Raw genomic sequence first — 23,275 nt, forward strand, 5'->3', positions numbered from 1 at the left:
CCAAATTCAGCAAATATCTCCTCACAGTCTGCTGGCTGTCCGGTGTTTGCACACAGCCCTGGCTCTAGTTTGCCATGATAAGCTGTTGTTATGTCATGTATAGTAGCTGGAAAGTTGTGTATCGCTGTCTAGAGCTGGTGTGCTGGCTCTGGGAAACCATGTCATCCTCTCTGCAGGTTAGCTTCACAGCAGCAACTGTTTGCTAAGCCAAAACCTAGTAAACGGTGGTTACATTACTTGCTGTGTCGCCGTTCGCTCTATATCATGGTATCTGTCATGTATATACTGGTATTATTAATGGTATTATTTAACCATGGGAAATGTTTACAACTTGACTTAGTTGGGTTCATATAATCTGCTTATTTTTCTGCATAATATCTGAGTTAAATGAGTCATGAAGTAGCTGGGTGGAATAAAAATAACAGCAGATCTGACAAAGTGATTCTAGGAAGCAGAACAAATATCATACCGCTTATTTTATCTGCAGTGATGCCATTATTCAGGTGAAATCCAAGCTCCAGAAAGGAAAAAATTACTTTAATTAGGATTATTGCAGATCGCTGTCAGGGTATTTGGTTTTGATTGTTGGTACAATAGGTCATATTCATATCCAACAAAATGGAGATTATTTATGGTAATGTGCAGCATACATTGCACAGGGAACTGTATAAATGATATAATAAAAAGATCACACATCCACTTAATACAGCCATGCTCCCGTATTGATCTTAATGGGGCTGCAGGAACACTTATGACTCGGAGACTATTGGGACAGCTTCATCCATACTACAGGAAAACTCATTTGCAAATATTCAATATCCACTCACCACTGAGGAAGTGGGGTCCACATTGAGTTGCAAATGATCTATGTTTGATTAGCATGAGGAGTAGGAAAAACATCCCACAGCCTTTGGTCACCACGTGTTGTTTTGTCCAGAAAGAATAGCCACTGCCATATTATTCTCGTCGGTCTGTCTCTGTCAACGTTTGTCGTTGCTTTCATCTCGTGCCTCCGACCCACTTATAAAAGCTGTCACAGCTCAGTTGCTAGGTTGTTAAATTGTGTCAGGGTTGGAGATTAGAGACGGATACAATAAGTGGCAGACACAATTAAGGCTTTGTTTGGGCTCTTAAACAAGAAAATTACACTGTCAGTCAACTTACCCTTTCACTCAAATGAAACAAACACTTATCCGTTTCCTGAAACAAATATCACACAGCAGGCTATTGTTGGATGACATCTGTAATTTGACCACCGTCCCTACACATACACACCCATCCCCTTCCTACCTGGGCCACTGCTTGGTCTGACTTCGACTGAGTGATGATTAATCTTTGTGGGAGGGCAGCATTAAGAGTTATAAAGCTAATTCCATGGCTCCATCTATTGATTTAAACCCTGACCCATCTCTACCTGCTCTACACTTACTGATAATCATGTCTAACCATTTTTGGCCTTTGTTAAAACATATAGTGCATGCTTGATTATAGCATGAGGCTGGAAAAAGAGGAGGAGGAGGAGGAGGAGGGAGTTGGATTTCTCTGTCAGTTCAGAGTCCAGCGCCTCATCAATCTCTTTTTCTCTCTTTGTGCTTCCATTCATGAAGATGCGTCGGGAATTCTGAGTCATTTAGCAGTCTACACTGTCATGCTTACCCTTGTTTACGGTAACACTCTGGCTCATACTATTGAGTCTATGGCTTTGCATGTCTGCGCATACGACATGTGTGTGTGCTTCCGACTGTGTGTATGAGACTGAGAAATGGGGCTAGCTGAGACTGGACAAAACAACGCTAGAGGGTAACACAATGTCACAGTGCAGAGTTCCCATCTTGCAGTACACAGACTGTTCTTCTGACAGGCTGGGATATATTTTGGATTTGTCCTCAGAAAGCTCTCGTAAGGGACGAGTGTCATTATCAGAGAGGCAAGTAGATCAGGGAGAAAGAGACAATGCAGGTAAGGTTATCTCTCAGGGACATACTGAGGAGTGACGGTAGAAAGGGAGAGGGGTCCACTTTTTTTGAGGAATGACTGACAAGGTTTGTGACCTTGCTGCAGGAATAATTCAGACAAGGTATACAGGCACAGAAAAGCTTAATTAAATAGCGTCAAAGGTGGCGTTTGATCAAGTGACAGTTAATCTGGTTGTTGAATTTAGTAATGAAAGGCTTGGCTGATAGCAGAAAATGAATTAATTGTAATTAAAATGTTTATTTTCAGTTTATTTACAGTTTCTGGTGTTTTTTTTCCCCCTAACCACCTGTTTCGTCTTCCTTCATATTGCATAACTGTTCCATGGCTAACACAAAGTGCTGAGGCAGAGCATTTGAATCAAGAATTACTCAGGTTCCTCCAGTAATCTTAATAAATGAAGAAAAACATCTTTAAAAAGTAAACAATGGAGGCAAAAAACATTTATTAAATTACTCAAAACTGAAAAAATACTATTATTTAGTCTTAAATCGTTTTCCGGGGTATAATAAGCAAAAAGCAAGGATAGACCATGCTGTCAGGTCACTAGTTCGTAACATGGCAACAGATAGATAATATTCACATTAATACATATGGGAACTTAAAGTTATTAATGCACCCAAGTTACATGTTTTAAAATGCCCTTATGAACACAAACAAAGCCGAGGCAAAGGGACTGGGCATAAACCTCAGCATCCAGGCCACCATCACACGTTATTAAACAAAAATTCAATCTAAATTTGCTGCTCACATTTGCACTTGTCTACAGGGGAAACCACTCGCATCCTCCATCACAGGTTGTTCAAGGATTTCCACGGCAGAGAAACAGGCGCACTCAGCTGTGTGGGAGGCATCGACCAGGCACTACAAAACACTTAATCACAATGTGAGAGCTTAAACCCATCAACATCTCCAAATGGTGTCAGTCATACTTTCGCCAATGCGAAAATGTTTTTTTTTTTTTCAACTTCACGACGCCTTCGAGGTCAACATCAATCATGTGCTTGTCAGTGTGCGTTACAACCGAAGGTCCCCTGGGGTGTAATGAATCCAAATTTAAGCTGCCATCAGGACACATCCGGAGCGATGCGACAGGCTGTTTCCAAGTGGCCATGATGCTGTTCTCACAACACAACTCCGACAACAGCCCCAAGTAAGGCGCCTCTTCCTCCAGGACATCCAAAGCTGGCTCATTTCACTGTATTATCAAAAGAGAGCAATAACTAAAATCCTCGCAAAGTTACAGTATCTGATATGCAACATGTACTGAGATCTGTAACCTATATTTCATGGATGAGCTATTCTTTCAGAAAGGTAAACAAAGTGTTTCGCCTTTCCAGACGAAATCAAGCAACATCCAATGTAACACTAAATGTATGACCAATTATTACCCAATGTTTATTCAGATAATGCAGTATTTGAAAACTTGAGCAACACTAACTCAGTGGTGTAAAATGACGAAGCACTTGTCTAGGTCATGTTCGTCCAAAAACAGGTGGATCATCTCTAAACATTACCACTCACCATGTTTGAAAGAAAGTACCACGAATGGAAATAACTACCCCACGTTTTACATCTGATATATTTAGCATTAGCTATGCCAGCATATGGTCTCTGTGACACAAAAACCTACTTCCCTAGTTCATGAGTTGTAAATATTTTAAAGCACTCCATATGAGCAGAGGAGAAGGAAGAAATAAGACCTGACTGAGAACAGGTTTTTAGAGTAACAGCGCAAAATGTGGAGAATGAGATTTTTTTTTATCCGATAGCCTAAAACACTTCTTTTTCATTTAAAGAGAGGTGGAAAATACACTGCAAACACTCAGAAACCAAATGCTTTAAAACATGGAGACAAAGATAAAGACTAAACTAACTGGAGATAATAAAGAAAGGTTACTACAAGGATCCCACTGATGTCTATTCATATTCAAGTAGGCAACTAGGCAGGGATGCTTCCCTACAAGCTGTCTTATTACAACCACAATTCAATACCATGGACAGCTACACTACAAGTCACAAAATATAGGAAAGCAAGCCCATGAATGAGTGCAGCACAGAAGCACAATGCTAGTCAAAGAAATAATGGCAAAGCTTTACTCACATTAAATAATGTCGATGTGGAATCGTCTCAGGGTGATCATTGCAGCACTTCCAGGGCCTCTCTCAAAGGGTCTGGGCACGGAGCCTGGCCTCTCGATGGGTGGTGATAAACATGTCCATAGTAAACGCATTTTCACAGCCACACATTGAGTGAAGCTACAAAAGTAATGGCGGGTGAAATACTATGTATGCAACAAATGCCTGGACTTTCTAACCAGTGTCTGCTTTTGTAAAGTATTAAGCAGTCACAGACGCCTTTTTTTCGCTTTCGGTTTGAAGTCCCAACCATAAACTGTCAACAATGGTCCAGACAGGAGTTCCAGTGGGGACGGTATGCTGACAATTAGCCGCTAAAACAAGCTTCATTCACCTGTGAACTCCGCCAACTCCCTCGCTCTTTTGGACCCGAATATTTCTTGGTTGTAGCTGGACTCGGTTCCGGCGGTGTAAACGAAGTCATGGGTAAAAATGTTCGAATGTAAATTTTTGCTGCTAGTTAATTAAGCTAATTAATGCAGGGACCTACTTCTTGACAGCGGTTGGCTCACCTCCCAGCCCTCGCGTTTAACAGCTGGACCATAAGGGACCATCAATAAATGACTGCCTGAATGACACAATACCGCAATATATTCATGCTAACTTGCTTAACTTAAACTGAAATTCTATTTAAAGCATTGGTCTAATGTCGCACACTTATTTTGATTGTATAATCCTTTATTTGATGTTAATATTTTAATAAAAAATAAAGTGACTCAAAATCAATACCTATTACATTGACCAAATATGACCATTTTATAGAAGTATCTTTTTCTATTCTAGAAGAAAAAACATGTCAATAACTTCCCAGTAATGTGACCCAATGACTTAAATCAATACCATTAGGCTATTTGTTATTTATTTATTTATTTTCAAGGGGTTTGTCTCAAAGATATCGACTGATCTTGATTACCCCTTTACTTGCAGCAAATCACTTAAATTTGGAAAGCGATTCTTTAGATTTTAGGTGTTTCTACCCTAATAAATAACATGCCAGGATGCAACGTCTTCCAGTGTACAGCAAATTGAAAATGGATTGATTCAGAGTGAAACTGGGGATTGTTTGCTTAACAGGCTGATAAAGTAACATGTTTAGTTAATGAGGTCAAACTCATTTGAGCTGCAGAAGCCTAAAATAAGAAAAACAGCCTAAGGGAAAGTAGAAACCTGTATCGCACTAAACAAGGTAGGCTGTGTGGCAATAAATAGATGCAAGTACAGCTCCAGTTGGCTTACTTTTCTAAAATCCATGCCACAGAGAAGGCAGTCGTGCAGCAGTCAGAAGGCGATTTTTAGGAAAAGTTATTTTTCCAGTTATTTAAATTGATTCCCCATTCAGTTAACATGGGGTTCTAGATATTATAGATAGAGAATGCATGTGTATTATCTCATTGGAATTCAAATGCTGTATAATTCTTTGTTATTGCAAGTTCAGAGTAAAGTATCTACATTAAAAATAAAGCTGCCCCAAGTCAATATTGTGTTTAAAGTAATGTACCTGACACAAGCATCCAGCAGGTCAGTCAGGTAATGTTAGAAAGGCAACTATGCCCAAGACTGAAGGTTAGAGAGCTAACCACACCAGAGAAGGACAGAAGAGTGGGAAATCGAGTAAGTTTAGCTCCACTGGCACAAGCAGTGGAGACAATCTGGTCCATAGACATATAGTTGTTGGGGAGAGGAGTTATAGTGAGGGGGCTGCCACATAGTCAGACACCAGTTAGGGGTTCAGTGCCTTGCTCAAGGGTTTTCCAGGTGCCAGTCGACACACACAGTCTACCGACCGGACTTGAACCAGCTCTGTCCCCACACACTGACCTAATGCCATCTTATTAGCCTAAAAATAGAGGAAGAGAACAAGAAGGGATAAATCCTAAATGTGACATTTACAATTACAGAGACAGAATGAGGTAGAACATGATGAATACAGTGCCATAACTCATCTCTCTCATGTGCAAAGGGGACTGAAATTTAACATCAGGAAGACGATTCTTACCATTTAGAAAATAAAAACTAAAAAACACAAATATTAAATCTAACTGCCCTGCACTGCAAGTAGCAAAAGGGAAATGTGCTTATTTCTTCCCTGCATTGAGTCAATAATGAAATTACTTCCAGAACTTGGCATTAATCCCTTCTATTACTTACTATCCAAATCAAAATGTGAAAAGGCATTTTGCTTGTGATGTGCATATATTTTTATTTCATTTAAGAAATTGTGGCTTGAAGCTTTATGCTCCCATTTTAGTAATGAGAAGTTGTATACACCCACCTAATGCTGGATTTGTGGATGACTGTAAAGGTGAGTGACTGAGTTATACACCCTGTTGGGTTAGGAAAGTGTTTAGGCAGCACATGCTGAAACTGCATCATCAATATGCACATGCAAATAAATGCAACCAATGTGCATGCACAAAAATGCACGTGCAAAAGAGACATTAGCTTGATTATCTGATTTATTTGTCCTCTAAAGCTGGACTTCCCCTCAAGTAGGCCTATTAATAAAGCATGTCTAATTTCATCTCACCTGCTCTAATCTCTGCTCTTTTCACTTCTTCTCCTCTAATCTTAATATTCTCTCATCTTATTATTTGACCTCATCTCATCCCCTCATCACCTCTCATTACCTCTAACCCTGTCTGATCTGTCTTCATCCCCTTTATTTCCTCTCACCACGCATCATCTCATGCCATCTTTTCTTATTTATTTTTCTTATAATCTCATTACATAATAGATTAAGATACATACTGTACTTATTTACATCTGTGACTATACCTGCATATACTCAAAGTAACAACAAATGACTAACATAGAAGATGAGAAGATGAAGCTGTCACTGTAAGTAGTGTTTACCACTGCTCTGCCCATTCCAGCTATGTGGAAAATCTGACAAATAAACAACAGAAGCTTGGATAAACATGGTAACAACAGGACGTAACTAATGGCTCACGCTGAATGCAACAACTTTATCTGGCAAAGTGAGATCTCTGTGTATTACGTAACTGACCTGGTAAGTGCTGTGATGAAGCTGCAAGATCAATTTCATTGAAGTCATAAATACTTGCTTTCCTTTACTTCTTCTGCTGAGTACACTGCACTTCTCCTAGACATTTAATGCATAAGAGATCTTTGGCCCCAACTTCAGTGGGGAGAAGTATACTTATATGCTAAATCACATTTAGACAGCGATCTGGATGGTGCTCAGGAGCAGCAGCCCTGAACACTTTAAGGGTGGTGAAATGAAAAGCTTTGCATTAACTGCTGACACTGATACAGAATGCACTTATGAGCATGCTGTATCTTCAATGTTATTTCTGTAGACAGTACTATTAAATATCAGAACAGTCTGTCTGAAATGGCATGACCTACTGCAGGACTAGTGAATTGGACTACTAAGGAACAAGGCGTGGGTTCAGACATGACCTTAAAGACATATTACTTAGTTATTACTCTCATCAGAGTACTTTTTGGGCTGTCATTTGTCATTTTTTTGAATGTATCCCTCACCATATCTTACTCTAGCTGACATATCCCTTTGATTTCTCCTCGGGCACTCTGACTCAGCATGTTGAGTTGTGTGGAAATATAATTGCCATCAATCTCCAACACTGCTGGTGGTGTGCCTGCAAACCATTTGCCAATTGGCCACTTTTCATAAAAAGGGAATATATGATGATAAACCATTGGGCATGCATGGGCCTGTTGCAGCCTCTGTCTAGAGGCAAGGACACTGTGACAGATGGACTGTGAAGCTAGGGGACAATCCCTGGACTGGAAGAAAAGGATCTGAGCAGGCAGAAGGGAGGTTGTTACTGACATCAGAGCATGTAGTCTGTAGAAATCCTATCAGGGGGTCTCTAATTGAAATAAACAGGATATAGTGACTGTGGTGGTAACATGCTACCAAACCAAGCAGTGATATAAGCTTGTTATATGTGATGATCACATAGGCCTGTACTGGCATTGGTGGTAGTCCTCAGGCACATACAGTCCTACAAGCTACAGGACAGAGTAAAGAAAGCACTGGACTGGCAAATCGATGAGCGCATCACATGATTCAAGCAGTGAGCACGTCGCACCACCACCATCATGAAACTTCATTTATTTTCCAGGACGTAGTAGTCCAGCACGCTTCCTTCAGAGTACAAATTTGTGCAAAAGCTTTACTTGGTAGTAATATGAATTTGATCAGATGCGTGTTTTGCCACATGCTCTTTACTCACAGAATCACTTGCGTTTTTACGCAGCTGCTCCTCCTCTCCCCTCACGTTGACCGCGGCCGGGTCTACCACCAGTTTCTCGAAACACGCCGAGCCGAGAGAGGAGCTCTTCTGCTGGTACGTGATCAGTTGGGATACGGCGAGTTTTGGGCTTCCGTGCGCGGTCAGCTCGGGTTTGCTCCCCGTGGCTCCAGAAGCTGCGCCAAGGGGCTGTAGCAGAGGCTGCCCGTCGCTGCTGGTGCCGGGGACCGCGTCGCTTCCAAGGGGCTTCTCTCCTTCAAAAGGCGCCGGGGTCGAGCACAGATTCGGCTGTGACGACGAAAACACCCGGTCCAACTGTTTCTTTTTTCTCTTAAACATCCATAACCCCGATTCCTTTTTGCTGCCCTCCGCGCCCCCGGCACCCCGACGCTCCGATCCCAGTTTAGGACTCAGCCAAGGCTTGGTTTTCTCCTGGAAATTCTTCCACATCCTTCGCTGGTAGGACAGAGACTCCTGTCCCTTGGCGGTGCCCTCATCCTTAGGTGATTTTTGCTCCATGGTGCCTGTGCAGCAGCCAGCCAGCCTGAGCACACTCTGAATAGTGGAAGGATGTCACAGTTGGGCTGCTGCGGCTCGGGAGCACTTCCACTGATGATCAATTTAGAGCGCCAAGAAGTAGACGCACAGTGTGATGATGAAAGGGGTGTTAGTCTCCCAACGAACCTGGTAGAATGCCTATGCAGGCAGCACAGTAAATTTTATGTCACACACTGTGCAGCACGCTTGTTTGACGGCAAGCAATATCCTCATCGACTGAAGATTTATGTCACCTCAGTGGTGAAGTTGGAGCTCAAGCAATCACTTCTGCAAGATCACATAAAAATGCTTGGTAAATGCTGCGCTTGGTTGTTGGCGTCCCTGCTCTGTCCACTGTGCTTTACCAACGTATAGTCAAACTTCCCCATTAATTGTTATATTCAAATGAAGGACGAAGGCTGCACCGCGCCTCCCTCTGGCCAACCATGTCACTTGACTGGATAATCTGTATGCTGGTGATTGCATAACGCAATCACCCCAATGCCTTTCGGAGATGTGTATAATTCAGCAGTGGATCTCCCCCATATGAGTTTAATCTTTTTGTAGTATAATATTTGTTGTTTGTTCATGGTGATTTACAGCTACAAGATTGGCTCTTATAATATGGTGACCTTAGTAAATCCAGAGCTGACTGAAACCTTAGAGGATTTGAAGCCTGGTTCTCTTCTGTGTCATGTGGATGTCCCTGCACTGTAGGCAGGTCTGGATATGTTCTCCCCATCAAATGGGTCAGGCTTCAGTGAATGTTATCACCCACATGCAGCAGCGAGCAGGCAGCGCTGAGCAGCCTCTTCTCTTTTTAGATGCTGAGCGGAGTGTATAATAACTCATTAGGTCTTCCCCTCTGGCCCTTGTTTCGGTGCTGGCCTGTTCCGTCCCCCTGGTGAACACTGTTCCCACTTCCACATAAACAAACACACAGACACAATAATTACAAGAATTAATATCCCTCTCCATCTAACTCTCTGTAGTGCACATGTACACACACGGGAGAGGTCACAGAATGACCTTTTATCTGCAAACAGGGCTGATTAAATTTTACTTTGAGGGAGTAAATTACAATGGTGAATGTTATAACCTTGTATGGTGCTTGCATGGACATTCATTCATGCAAGATACGGTGATATGACCTTGCTCTGTCTGCACTCTGTTTCAAGCTCTTAGCCTTCACCCTCTAATAATGAGAAAATAATAATCAGCCTTCAATGGTGTGTGGTGAGTAATAGCAACATTGACCTCTTTAGAAGCATCAAGGTTTTTTTGTTAGGCTATAGGTACGTCTATGAGTAATGGATGCATATCAAACATTGGACGAGAAGCCAATAACGAGTTATGTTGTAGCTCAGGATCACTTTGCTTGATATCTTATCCATCTTACAAAATTAAACACTTTAATTACAACCAGGAGGGCACTGGCAGCAACAACTGCCCCGAACCCTTCTTTCAGTTAAGTAGATGGAGATATGAGCATGTGAGCCAAACAATTCCTTTCAGCTACCATCGGCTTTTCTATTGGGCTAGTGGAGATAACTGATGAGTCTGCAGTGCGCAGGCCTTTCCTCTTAATGATCCTGGTCCTGTTGACGCGACACTAATTCACAGTGTGTGTGGCTATGCACGCACACACCTACAAACAGACACTTAAAAACTCATAATCATATTTTTTTATTTACTGCAATTTCACATAATTCAGTTTTTTTTTCTTATGATGTATGATAATGTGGGTTAGTTCTTGGTTAAATGAAACATTATATGGCCGTTTTCACTCTAGGTGGTGAATCATGCCACTTACAATTCATTCGGTCAGACAAAAGCTGAATGTTCAGTGGATAGCGAGTTATATTGTGTGAAATGAAATAGCAGAGGGATGGGATACGAAGCTGATGCTTTTAATAATTTGGCCAATATTTCTTTACTGCCGGTGCCAAGTTCAAATAATGACATATTCTGTTTTCCAGCCTCAGCCAGCTTCAGCCGCACCTTCCTGATCTGACCTCTTAGTACTGTTCAATGAAGTAATTATAGCCTAATGCTTGACTCACACACCTATAGAATAGTTTTTAAGGGTTTCTATTAATCTTTTTCACCTTGAAATGTTACTAATGCGTCTGAGATTTAGTTTATCTAAGTGACAGCATTGCTACTCTCTGTACAGCAGGATAGAACAAATTCAACTGTTTGTGGGCAAAATGTTTTGGTTTGTTCTAGTTTGTTACTGATTTGAATGTGGATTACAAATATTTACACAAAAGTTTCAATCAAATGCTGATATGCTACTTAATCAGTAACTTAAGTTTGTGAACTGTAATTAGCCACATTCAGCCACATTAGGACTACCCCAGGAGGGTGTGATTCTTGTAAGAAGAAGAAGAAAGAAGATATACTTTATTGATTCCCTACAGGGAAATTTTTATACACACACACACCACAGCAGGCTGAAATGCACAGCTTCGAGCACATTGTGGATCATGCAAAGGGGAGAGGATGTGTGGAGTGGATGGGGGCTTGCCGCGGTTTTGTGACGCGTTACCAGCGCCTCATGAGCAGGTTTCGGGGTTAGGTTGCCTTGCTCAAGGGCACCTCGGCAGTGCACAGGAGGTGAAACTGGCACCTCTCCAGCTACCAGTCCACACTCCATATTTTGTAGTCTGTGGAACTTGAACCGGCGACCCTCCGGTTCCCAAGCCAAGTTCCTACAGACTGAGCTACAAATGTGAAAAATAGCCCCTTAATTAATGAAAAATCTAAACCATTAATGCCTGACTTATGATTACATAACATTACATTACAAAACTGATTTTAAATTTCTATATCAATAAAGTCATCATCCATCCAGGTCAGAACAACTAAAAGAACTAACTTAAAGGCTGCTGGACTTTTTAGTTGCCTTTTGCAAACAAGTGCAGCTGCCTTTTGACTTTGGTGCGTTTTGAAAGCTATTGCCTTGAGAATTTGCTGTTTGAGAACTGGTCAGTTAGTCAGCATTCATTTCAAGAGTTTAACTAAAAGTAACGTTCACACTTGGTTTGCTGAATTAAGCTGCTTACCTAAGAAAACAGTGCCTCATTCTCACATTACTGTGTGGACAAATTCACACTAGCAGGCTGGCACACCCTACTCAGGGAAGCCACAGTTACCAAGTGACAACACAAACAGATGAACTCAAGAGTAAGCTAAAGGAAAGGAGACAGGCCTGTGAGTATTCTCAAATGTAAAAAATGAGAATTACTGCTTAATATATTGTTTAAAAAAGAGAACATTTTATATTGCATTATATGGGTCTTGTTATGCTTGGAACAGACTATTAAACATTTGTTCTGTTGATTTTGACAATAAAAATGTAACATTTAGCAGTAGTTTAGAAACACATTTGAGTAAACTACTGTGTAGCAAACCAATATACTGTATGTAATATGTTTTTTCCTTTTAGAGAAGAAGAATGTCGCACGAGTCAAAGTTACAGCCCTATCAGAATCACACCAGGTACATTTTCCTATTAAATTACTGTATTTTATATTTATATTTATTTTAACCATCAAAAACAATTACAATTCAGTTATAAAATCAATCTGAGTCAGAGAGGTAGATACATTTTATTTTGCTCCACTGATGGGATGGAAATATGGTTGGGAACCTCCAGCGACCTTTCTTACAATGCTTTGAATCACAATGATGAAATTAATCCCTAATCCGCAGTAACATTAGGCAGGGTGACGCAGCATGCACAGGGACATGAAGTGAATAAGAGATCTGGCTTGAGAATGACCTTAGGGTATGAAAACCAAGGCACATCTTCTCATTCTGGGTGGATGAATGCTTTATTGAATTATAGTGTTAAAGTATTTTATTTCTTTTCTATTTTTTAATGTGTATTCCTGTGCCTTCAGTGCTAGAAAATATATATTTTTTTACTTTTCATGTTTTCTTTTTCATCCTCAATTACTAAAAATCAATAACAATGAGCTTCCAAAATTGTATGACTCAAAACTAGTTTTTCTGTTTGCTTCCTGATTAAGGCCTGATGCCTCAAAGGGTTGTCTGAGCAGTCAGGAGAAAACACTGGCTGTGCTGCTGGAGCAGGCTTTCAGGATCAAAGAGGAGGTGGCAGCAGGTCTGCAGTCCACGCAGGGGTCTATCCAGGTGGAGGCACTTTCCCGCAAACTGCTGGAGAATCACATACTGACCATCACACGCATTGTCAAGCAGCTTAGCATGGACATACAGGTATACAGAGGTAGAGGTTAGAAGGGAGGGTGTTGTAATGCAAATATACTAATGCACTGTTGCCAAGCCTTGTTTTTTTGTCAAAATATCTTCAATGTCTCATTATGTGTATAAAGTCATTGTGTATCTGTGTGGATTCCTGTCTAGTCTTCTTTTCAGGATCATTATTTTATCTGCTTTCCCCTCTTCTACTCATCTGTTTTGATGTGCAGCACACACCCAGACGCACACACACACACACACACACACACACACACACTCATGCCCACAACCTCACAGCTGATTTGATTACACCTGATAGAATGGTGCAGCGCCTGAGCAAAGCCTGCCTGACTCCTCTTCATTGTCAGCTTCTGGACAGTTTGTCTGCATAAGCAAAAGAACAAATGATGTACACACAATGGTTAGATAAATACTGCCAGGTTATGCACCAACCTCTGAGACACAGCAGCTGGAAGAATTAACTGGAGTGCATTGAAAATGAAAGTCAAGTGTTTGGAGTCATCTTTGACTGAGCAGAACATCTAGTCACACTTTGATAACTGCCTTATAGAAAGCGCACAAAAATGAAACACATTACTTCATTAGTGCATACCAAACAGGCAATTAACATGATTAGAGGCTGTCATTATCTGAAATATTACATGAATGCCTAAGAGCTCATTAATTCTGCATATGAAGAAATAATAAGCTAAGCCGTGAAGTGAATATGCTGCTAAATCAAATGAGAGGAACATCACACAGTCACTGTTTGCTCCCATGATAAGCCAGAGGGTCGTCTCTTTAATGACATACACTGCACTCATGTGAACGGACTATCCTTTTGGTTGATCGTTCATGCATTTCTGGCAGTTTTAAGTTATTTTTCTCAGAAAAGGACATTATGGCAGTTTTGCTCACAATGGTTATTTTGAAAGCAGAAAATGAATCATATACATCCTTTGTTTTTTGCCAGTTCCAAACAAACTATTTTATAAATGCTTTATTTGTATTTCTGCATCTACATCTTATTTCACATGGACTTGCTAAGAAGAAACCACCATCCATTTAACATAAAACACACAAATATGCTATTTTTGTTCTGAACAGGCCCTGGAGAGACTGATCGTCCAGCGGGACTCCATCACATCCGGAACCTCAAAGGCTGTTCAAAGCCTGGACCAGAAGAACATGGCTGGCATTGGAGACCTGAGAGGAAGAGTAGCCAGGTACGCACACTAAGCTTGGGTGAAATATAATAATGTATCCAAACACTGAGGTACAAACTATACAGAGTGTTAGCAAATAAAGCTAGCTGCCAGCAGGTTAAAACTTTCATTTCTTATTTGGAAGAATTGTTCAGTTATTTAGGCCCATGTCTGATGCACAAGTGTTTTGACTGATTAACTTTCCTTGCTGGTATACTTGTTTTTCTCTCCCTCTAATGAAGTGAAATTGCATAGCCTTCGTGCTGTCTGGCTGCGTTTCACAGTCTCTCAACTTCCAATCCATCGTGGCATCATCTCTTGACATCCTCACAGACACAGACACATGCACACATTCATTATTTTGTTGTGAAGTTTCTAGGTTTCGAACACACTCTAGATGCTGTTTAGCACTCGCTCATTATTTTGTGTCAATGCAGATTGTGCTAGATTGGTTTGTTAAAGAGAGGCTGTCATCTTAGTGCTCCGCTTAACAGGACTTGCAATAGGATTGGATCTTTAGCTGTGTTGCAACCAAGGCTCTTTTGAACATGTCTGGAATTCATCTGTCAATACATCTGAGATAATGTGATTTCACAACAGGCAGTACATCAAAGATGTAGTGTTATTTTGTTTCACAGCAGTCCTGCATCCTGCATGGCGCTCAAGAGGTCAGAGAAGATAGAGAGAAGAGAAGATATTGCCTATTACTCAACAAACAGCTGATTTATGGTTCAATAAAAGCTGTAGAAAAACCTCACCTACTCAGTCTAATGACCTCTTGTATATTAGTCATAAATTATCAGGTAAGTTAAGGGCCAGTTGTTTTTGATACGCCGTATTGTTCTGTTCAGCCCTTTATGGAAGCGCTGTCGTGGTCTATAGGGAAATAACACAAATGTCACACTGGGCATCTCCATAATTAGCTTCTGGAATTAATGATTGAGCTTACATTGTATTTTATCACAAATATTATATTGACATTCACACACACACACACACACACAGAGAGAGGCTTAGTGATGGCATCTTAAACTAAGCATAGGAAGGAAGAAAGCTATGTTGCCATGCTGATAACAGCAGTCCCAGTTCAGACACCAGTGTTCTTATTCACAAACGGAACAAGATAATGCATGTGAGAGCCGAGATACGTTTTTTTCTATTTTTTATCTGATGATTATGTTTGCTGATAAATGTCTTAAACCGGTTTACTTATTTGATTGGTTGTTGTGTATTTCCGGTGTGTTTAGCACTAATTCATCAACAGATACAAACATGTGTCCACTGGAACATTCAAATGTCTTTGTTCAGCATTCAGAGGATAGACTATCACTGCTTAGGATTTGGCAGAGAATTATTTTGGCTTCCATTAGCTTACCCTGGAAAATATTGATAAGGGCAACTGTCTGATTTAATATTAAGGCCTATATTAGTCTGATTTCTTTTCCATCTATCTGCCTGTTTGTCTCCCATCTGAACTGTGGGGGCTTCAGTAAAGAGCTTCCTCTCTGTTTTCTCCAGCCTTTTGCTCATCTCCCCATCTTCACACCTTTCCACAACTCCCTTCCACCCCACTATTCTCATTCAGTGGTCCCTTTCTTCTTCCCCACTTATTATCTCAGGTGTGATGCCAGCATCTCCAAGCTAAGCGCTGACGTGAGCTCTGGGGAGCGGCAGCTGATTAGACTGCAGCAGGAGGTGGCAGAGCTCAGGTCAGCTGTGGATGTACGGCTCAAAGAGCTGGAAGTCAAGGTGAGAGACAGCGCATCAACGCTGACAAAGGGTTTGGCATACAAAACGTATGGCAGCAGTTTATAGCAGTAGTACACACAATGTACAAAGCAGACAAACACCAGTGCCAAAAAGTCTTTAAAATCAATCCTCTGATACATACTTGGACATATCAAAATAGTTCTTTATCTGTGTGATACTGACTCTGAAATCTGTAATAATGCAAAGCTATGATGGTACATTTCCTATTTTTTATGATACCATAATAGGAGCATGGCTCTAGGGATGTTAATGTATGTCAGTCGGTCGGTACACCACATCCAGATGGAAATATCTTGACAACTATTCAGTGGATAGCTTTGAAATTTTGGTCAGACATGTCTTGACAACTATTTTGGATGGATTGCCATGAAATTTGGTACAGACATTTATTGTTCCCAAAGAATAAACACTTCCTGACTTTTCATCCTGTGCCACCAGCAGGTCAAAGGTTTCACTTATCCTGTGAAATATCTATAGATTTAGTCAGTCATTCTGTGGATCCCAAAACTTTTCATCTAGTGCCATCATCAGGTCAAAATTACATTTCAATTTGGTGTATGACCAAAATATCCACAAAACTGTTAAACATTATGCTTGCATTAGCATTTGGCTCAAAGCACCACTTTGCCAAGTACAGACTTAAAGACTCATTACCATGGCTGTAGACTCCTAATCTTCTTCTTCTTATAGTTCTTAAATTATGCCATATTATACTAAATAGCAGAATCTACAATCCTAAACTAATCCCTACCCCTCTTTTATTTTAACACATACAGTGTTAAGCCTGGGATTCTTTTGAATACTCCAGTCTCACATTACGGAATAATATCCTCCTTGTGAATTTATTAGGTATAAAAGGGGGATTACATTTATTTAAATGGTGCTTGCATGAAGAAATGAATAATATAACAATATACACAGGGGATATATTTTGCTATTTGTCCTAGAGAGGGTGGCTGGCCATTTGGCAGGTGTTTTGGAGCTTACTGGTGCTGGTGGGGATGTCAAGATCTCTCCAATTTCACGGCCTTTACAAGGACTATAGTATAAATATAACTGAAACCCTGGATTAGCTAACATATGTAACATGTTATAATGCACTCCTCGACTTTACTAAATCTAAAGCTAACCACAGCCGCTCTTAACACACACTCACGCTGATTCAGCCTGCACTCAGTTCTGTTGGTGGCACACGGTGGTCAATCATTGTGATGACAGCACATTAGCTGTGGAGCAGTGGTCAAGCATGTACCATAAAGATAATTGAAACTGCAGAGAAAGTGGGTCACCGCTGTTACTCCCAGTCTTGACTTGCCACAGGAGTGGTGCATTGGCTCAATCCGCTCGAAGTCAGCAGAAACCACAATGGGTAAATGTCACATCAGGAAGTCTGCGCCAAAGGGTGCTCTACCATCACATAATAGCATATGTCGGTGTGCTTTCCTTTTTCCAGGTTTATCGTGACATGGGGAGACTGGAGGCCTCATTGTCAGAGCACTCCCAGGGCCAAAGGAGTTCCATGTCTGATCTGCATACACAAGTTAAACTACTAGAAAGCAAGTAAGGTGATTTGTTAAGGAGTAAGCACAACCCAAACACACCTTGTTAGTCCGATTTCTTTTGAAAAGTGGTGCTTCTGTTTTTTTTTTTTTTTGTAATTCATCCTTTCTACTGACTTTCTAATCAATTTCTAGAAGCTTTTTATTCAGGAGGCTTATGACTGGGAAGTATCAGTCCATTCTTCATTGTACAACACATACATGTATATACCCAGGAAATAATTCTGCAGTGCGTCTTTTGGATTTGTGTTGAATGTAAAAATGAGCAACGAGGTAGTGATGATAGTATGGTTTCATCCTCACATAAAAAGAAACAGTGTTCATCCACTTTAACTGCATTTGAGCACCAAGCATCATCAGTGTAAACACAGAGTCCACTGTTATTATCTTAACTAATTTGCCTTTAAGCAGGGCTTCTCAAGTGATTGATTTGTTATGTTTCTTTTTTTCATTCTGCCCCGACCCACATAATAGAGAAAAATCCTTGAGTTTCTAATTTGCTTATCAAATAATATATCCAGTCCTAACTCTCTCTACAGCTGTTTCAAGCTGGGAATTTCAGAGCCATTGCCATCTCACAATATTGATGCCAGAGGCACAAGGAAGCTGTTAGTTAAATTGATTTACTAATCCAGCTGATAAATAATCTCAATTGGCAGCAATGTGCAGAATTAATCACATAGTTTTACCATAGGGGAAACAGAAATGGAGAGACATGAATGATGAATATGCTCTATTTAGTAATATTGTAGATCTGTAATGGAAACCAGGTCACTGATCTTGTTAGAAACAAAAGAACAATAGATAAAAATAGATGAAAAGCATACTGTCTGTGTTTCTCACACAGGTAAAATAATGACAAGAAAAAACAACAAATACCAATATTATATCTTCCATCTACCCATGCAGGGTTGACCATTGATATATTATCCTTATATAGCTCCTAACGCATCAATGATCTGTGCTCTTTGTTTATTGACTCTCTAAACTCAACCTCCCTTATCTGTTGTGTCTCCCTTATCTTGGGGGGGGGGTCAGTAGATTCTGCATCCTCTTGGCTTTTTGTTAAACATTCAGTCAAAACACTTTTTAGAAACAACTTAGCTACCATATTGAGTGCCACAAATAAAACCCAATATCCAAAGTCTACCAATATATTTTAAATCCTGTGTATTTGCAAGTGTATTTTTTTCCATGAAAGTATGGAAACAGTGAACACAACTTTAAAATCCTCCTGAGATGACTACACACACTCAAAAGAAAGGCCATCCGCCCACAGAATGCCATTTTGTCAAAGGACATCTTATTACTTGACTGTAACTTATGTCTTGATGTTGGCCAGAGCAACAATTCGGCTTGCTCGCAGTACAAGGCCACTGACAAAAGAATCAAACATGTTTGATGAACACAGGGCCAGCCATTAAATGGAGGCACACTGATCCTCTTAGAATAGGAAAATGATAAACCTGCATGGAGACAGTTGAATTCTGATGTCCAATTGTGTTGCATACGCCTATCTTAACAACATTAGACAGATTAGCCATCCAGAGTGGTGTAATGAGGAGTCCCTGTAGATAGTAGTGGATGTAGAGTTAAATTCATTTGTAGAATGAATCTGATTTGCCTCATTGATTTTCTCATTTAGGAAGAATCCCTTGAATTTGGAAGAATAAGAAGAAAGAAGGTCAATTGAATTGAAGTGCCAATATGTTTTGTGTATAATAAATTTCTCCCAAGAGAGAAATTCCCAATAAGCCACTCTGTACCATGTCCTATACTAAAGTAAAGCCCACACAGTATTTTTCTCTGCATGTCCGAGGTTGCAGTTCTCACTGTACTTTGATGAATATGGTCTATGATCTCGAATCATGTGAAAGCTTATGTTTGCATATGTGCAGATGTGCATTCAGCTATTATCGTTATGTGAGTTTGTGCGCCTCAGCGCACATAAAGTAGCACCACCCAACCACAGAGTAACAGTGTTCTTCCTGCTGAGGCTGGCATCAAGTAAACCAAAAAAAGCAACGCTATTGCTGAGGAAGTCTCACCTCTAATTACCAAAGAGAGAGAAATTCTGAACACTGACTTTCAAACAGCTTCAGCTAGCTGAACATTAAGCAGCTTGCTTTTAAAACAAAGAGACAGAATATCAATTATTGATTTATGATTATTGATTCTGCTTTCACACCACAGACGTTTTACTCAGTGCAAAGACAAGGAGGTGCCAATAAAGTGTAAATTAGTTATTATTAAAATTCTTATTCCAGTGCCAAGCACCATGTAGTGCCAAGTGGGAGCTGCATATAATGGACCTAAATTTACAGCAAGCATTGCTCAGGTTTCCAGGTATTAGTCAGTCTGTATGCATTCTGAAGACATTTATAATACAATCTAATCTACTAATGGCCAAAAAATGCAACTTGCAGCTTCCTTACTTTCATCTTTGACTGCATTTTCAAACTAAAGTCGACTGCATTTCTCTTCTTTCGGTTCCTGATGGATTTGCAGGATGTCAGGTGAGCTGAAGGAAGCCAGGGAGCAGACAGATTTGCTGAGGAAGTGGACAGAACAACAGATTAACAGCTCAGTCCAGCACTGCACACAACAGCATGATAAAATGGTACCGTAGCTGTCAGCTTGATCCACAGTTTATGCACTGATGTAAATAACAACAAATGCAAGAAGTATTGCACAGGCCTCTTACAGAATATAGTAAATGCGTATTGTTTGCCTTTACTTTACAACCAAATTTTCAGGATCTGTAAGAGAGAACTTTTATGAGTGTGGTGTTCAGATTTTTAAGCTGTGACTCAGCAGAAAAAAGTACTTAACTGTTGAAAATGATAATTAGGTGGATCTGAGAAAGTTACAGAGGTTTGTTGAAGGTGCCACATAAGACATTTTTAAGCATTGATGTATCTTTATTAAAGCTATAATACATAACATTTCTGCATTAAAATATCTAAAAACACTATATGTTCTATATTTTGTTTGGTTATCCCCATATTTCCAACAATGTTTAAACTCAGAGAAAACATTTATTTTATTCAGGCAACGGTGCTTTTCACTAGTTGCCTGTCAATGTTGTCATATGTCCTTTGCGCATGCGTTGTGGCTGTCTTAAATTGTCAAAAATTCCCTTTTTATCTAGTTTTAAGCCACATTTTTATAACATTTTATTACTTTACCTTTTGTCATTGCACAAATCTTTTTGGCCAATGAATAACCCACTCTTCCTGTTTCAGTAATAGTAGTAAAATAGTAATACTATCTTGTTATAGTAATATCTCACAATGTTACAAGCAGCACCTTAAAATCTGGATTTAAAAGAATGTTCAGACTAGATCACATATGCAGTGTGAGGATTAAGAAACTGTCGTGCTGTATTGTAAGTGTTTTTAATGTGTGTGTTCTCTGTGATTTAGTTAAAAGCAGCATCTGCATTGGCTGACCGGCTACATGCTCTGGAGGCCCGTATGGAGCAGTTTGAGACCCAGCTGGACCGGGCCAACCGTAGTCAGGGCGATCAGCTGAAACGCTCTGAAACCAAACTCAGTAAAAGAATGACCTCAGTGGAGAGCAACCTTCACCAGGAGCTGCAGCTGCTCAAACAGGAATACCACAAAGGTGGGCGATCACTGTCCGTAACTTGCTGTCATCAGTGAGTAAACACATACTACATGAGCCTTTATGTCAAGGAAAAAACGCACTGATGAAAACGCTTCACAGAGGAGAAAAATAGAGAGGGAAAGAACGAGAAAGAGACTGCTCATAATTAGTCATAAACTGAAGTGACCTGACTGCTTGAATAATATGGTTCATTTCTTTTGCCTACAAATGAGACGCTTAATGTCCCAGTTAATGACAGTGGTGGGTGACTTAGTGATGACATCTTAAATTAAGCATAAGGAGTGACCTATACACAAGAGGGAACATGCTTAATTCAGAAGCTTTTTAACTGACACATGACATGGTTCTGTCAAACAGAGACATTTGTAACCATGTTGCTTTCAACATACAGAAATACATCACATTAAAATACTATTTCTAGAGCCAACCAAGCCACTGTCAAGAAAACTACCAGCAACACACTAATTAACATGATCTTAATATAAATACAGCAAGATTTTAAATAGATTAAATGAGTTGCATGTGAGTTACAGCTGTTTCATGTAGCTCCCTCAATGCTAATAAGTCACAGGACAAGCTGCAAGAATACACAGCCATCCAGCACCTCAGCTCTGCATCAAGCTGCTGTTGACATCCATCTCCTTCTCACCGCTGTGCCAAGCTCATTTCCCAGGAGCCTTGGCACAAGATCTCAAACCTTCCCCACTTTCTGTCAACCCCTCTCAGTCTCCAGCTCTTATTAAAGCATAGAGAAATAGAAAAGAGGCAAACCTCCCTCAGTAAATAAGTGCAGGGGTAAACTGCTCTATGAATCATCGCACAGCCTCCGATCTCAGTGCTAGAAAGCCATCCATCCATAGCTCTATTTTAAGTAGAGGCAGAAAAGACAAAAGAAGACTGTAATAGAGGGGAGAAAAAGCAATGCATAATTGATGAGTGTCGTAAATTTTCGTGGCAAGACAGGCGGGGAGTCAGAAAGAGAAAGAGAGAGATTTCAGTTCAGTCACTGAAAATTACTTCTTAGAGTTCATGCAATATTGAAACGTCTTTCTGTTTTAGGCAGTAGCTACACAATGAAATCATGATAACTGATGATTAGGACTATATACAATTATATCAACATATTATAAACCACTAAGATATTAGAGGGAGCAATATACATGCTATCATCATCATTCAATTGATTGAAACTTAACAACTGTTATAACACCAAAAGGACACGAGGTTAAAGAGAACATAAAGAACTATCACAAAGCTTACACACAAAAGCCTAACTCAGTACCAATATAACACCTCCATCACCAGCAGTTTTCAGAGAATAATTTGAACCTCGAATGCATTGTATCTGGTGATCCTCTGCACACTCTGTTTCTCTTTTGGACAGGCTTCCTGTCTGTGCATGACGCAATTGAGTCCCTGAGGCAGATAAGTGACATCAAATCCCGCCTTGACAAGGAGAAGCTTCAGAAGGATATCAGGCACATCTGCAGCAAGGTGGCAGAGCTCAATGACTTGTGACATTATTTACTGAAGAAGAGCCCCTTGTTACTGTCACACCAACCCCGAAGCAATGTTTTTGAGTCAAACAAACCAGGAGGCATGCCTGTCAGTGACAGTGTTTATTCTTCCCTCACTTTTGATTTTGTTCAGTGAGCCCACAGCTTATTAGATTATGGCTATATGTAATTGAATCACTCTTTAAAAATAAGATAATTCATCTAGAAATTTGAAATAGAGTACCTTTTGTTAAATGTTAGGCAACTTAATTACAGACATCTGTTATTATTGTGGACATTAATATTTGCCAATGTCAGTGACAGATGTAGTTCATTCCGGTTAATTCAATTTTAATTTAAAAAGGCAAAAAGATGATTTGTCACTTAAGCACAGTCTTGTTAAACCTGACTCTAAAACTAAATGAGAACACTATTGTGTTAAAAAATTGTCACACACCTAACACATTTTATTTAAAAAAAAGAAAAACTGTATACAA

The 23,275-nt window shown here is 40.1% G+C and overlaps 1 protein-coding gene across 1 annotated transcript; it reads left to right on the top strand.

Moving 5' to 3' along the window:
• The first annotated feature begins 12,351 nt into the window (after window positions 1–12,351).
• On the top strand, window positions 12,352–23,089 carry fam81b (family with sequence similarity 81 member B). Its single transcript, XM_035659052.1, has 8 exons — window positions 12,352–12,395; window positions 12,929–13,136; window positions 14,226–14,344; window positions 15,943–16,072; window positions 17,547–17,653; window positions 20,161–20,272; window positions 21,078–21,279; window positions 22,667–23,089. The coding sequence occupies exons 1-8, from the start codon at window positions 12,352–12,354 to the stop codon at window positions 22,798–22,800; spliced, it is 1,056 nt and encodes a 351-aa protein (XP_035514945.1). The 3' UTR covers window positions 22,801–23,089.
• Window positions 23,090–23,275: the final 186 nt, after the last annotated feature.

Source organism: Morone saxatilis, unplaced genomic scaffold (assembly GCF_004916995.1).
Source record: "Morone saxatilis isolate NCDOM2014 unplaced genomic scaffold, NCSU_SB_2.0 Contig16, whole genome shotgun sequence".
Classification (NCBI taxonomy): domain Eukaryota; kingdom Metazoa; phylum Chordata; class Actinopteri; family Moronidae; genus Morone; species Morone saxatilis.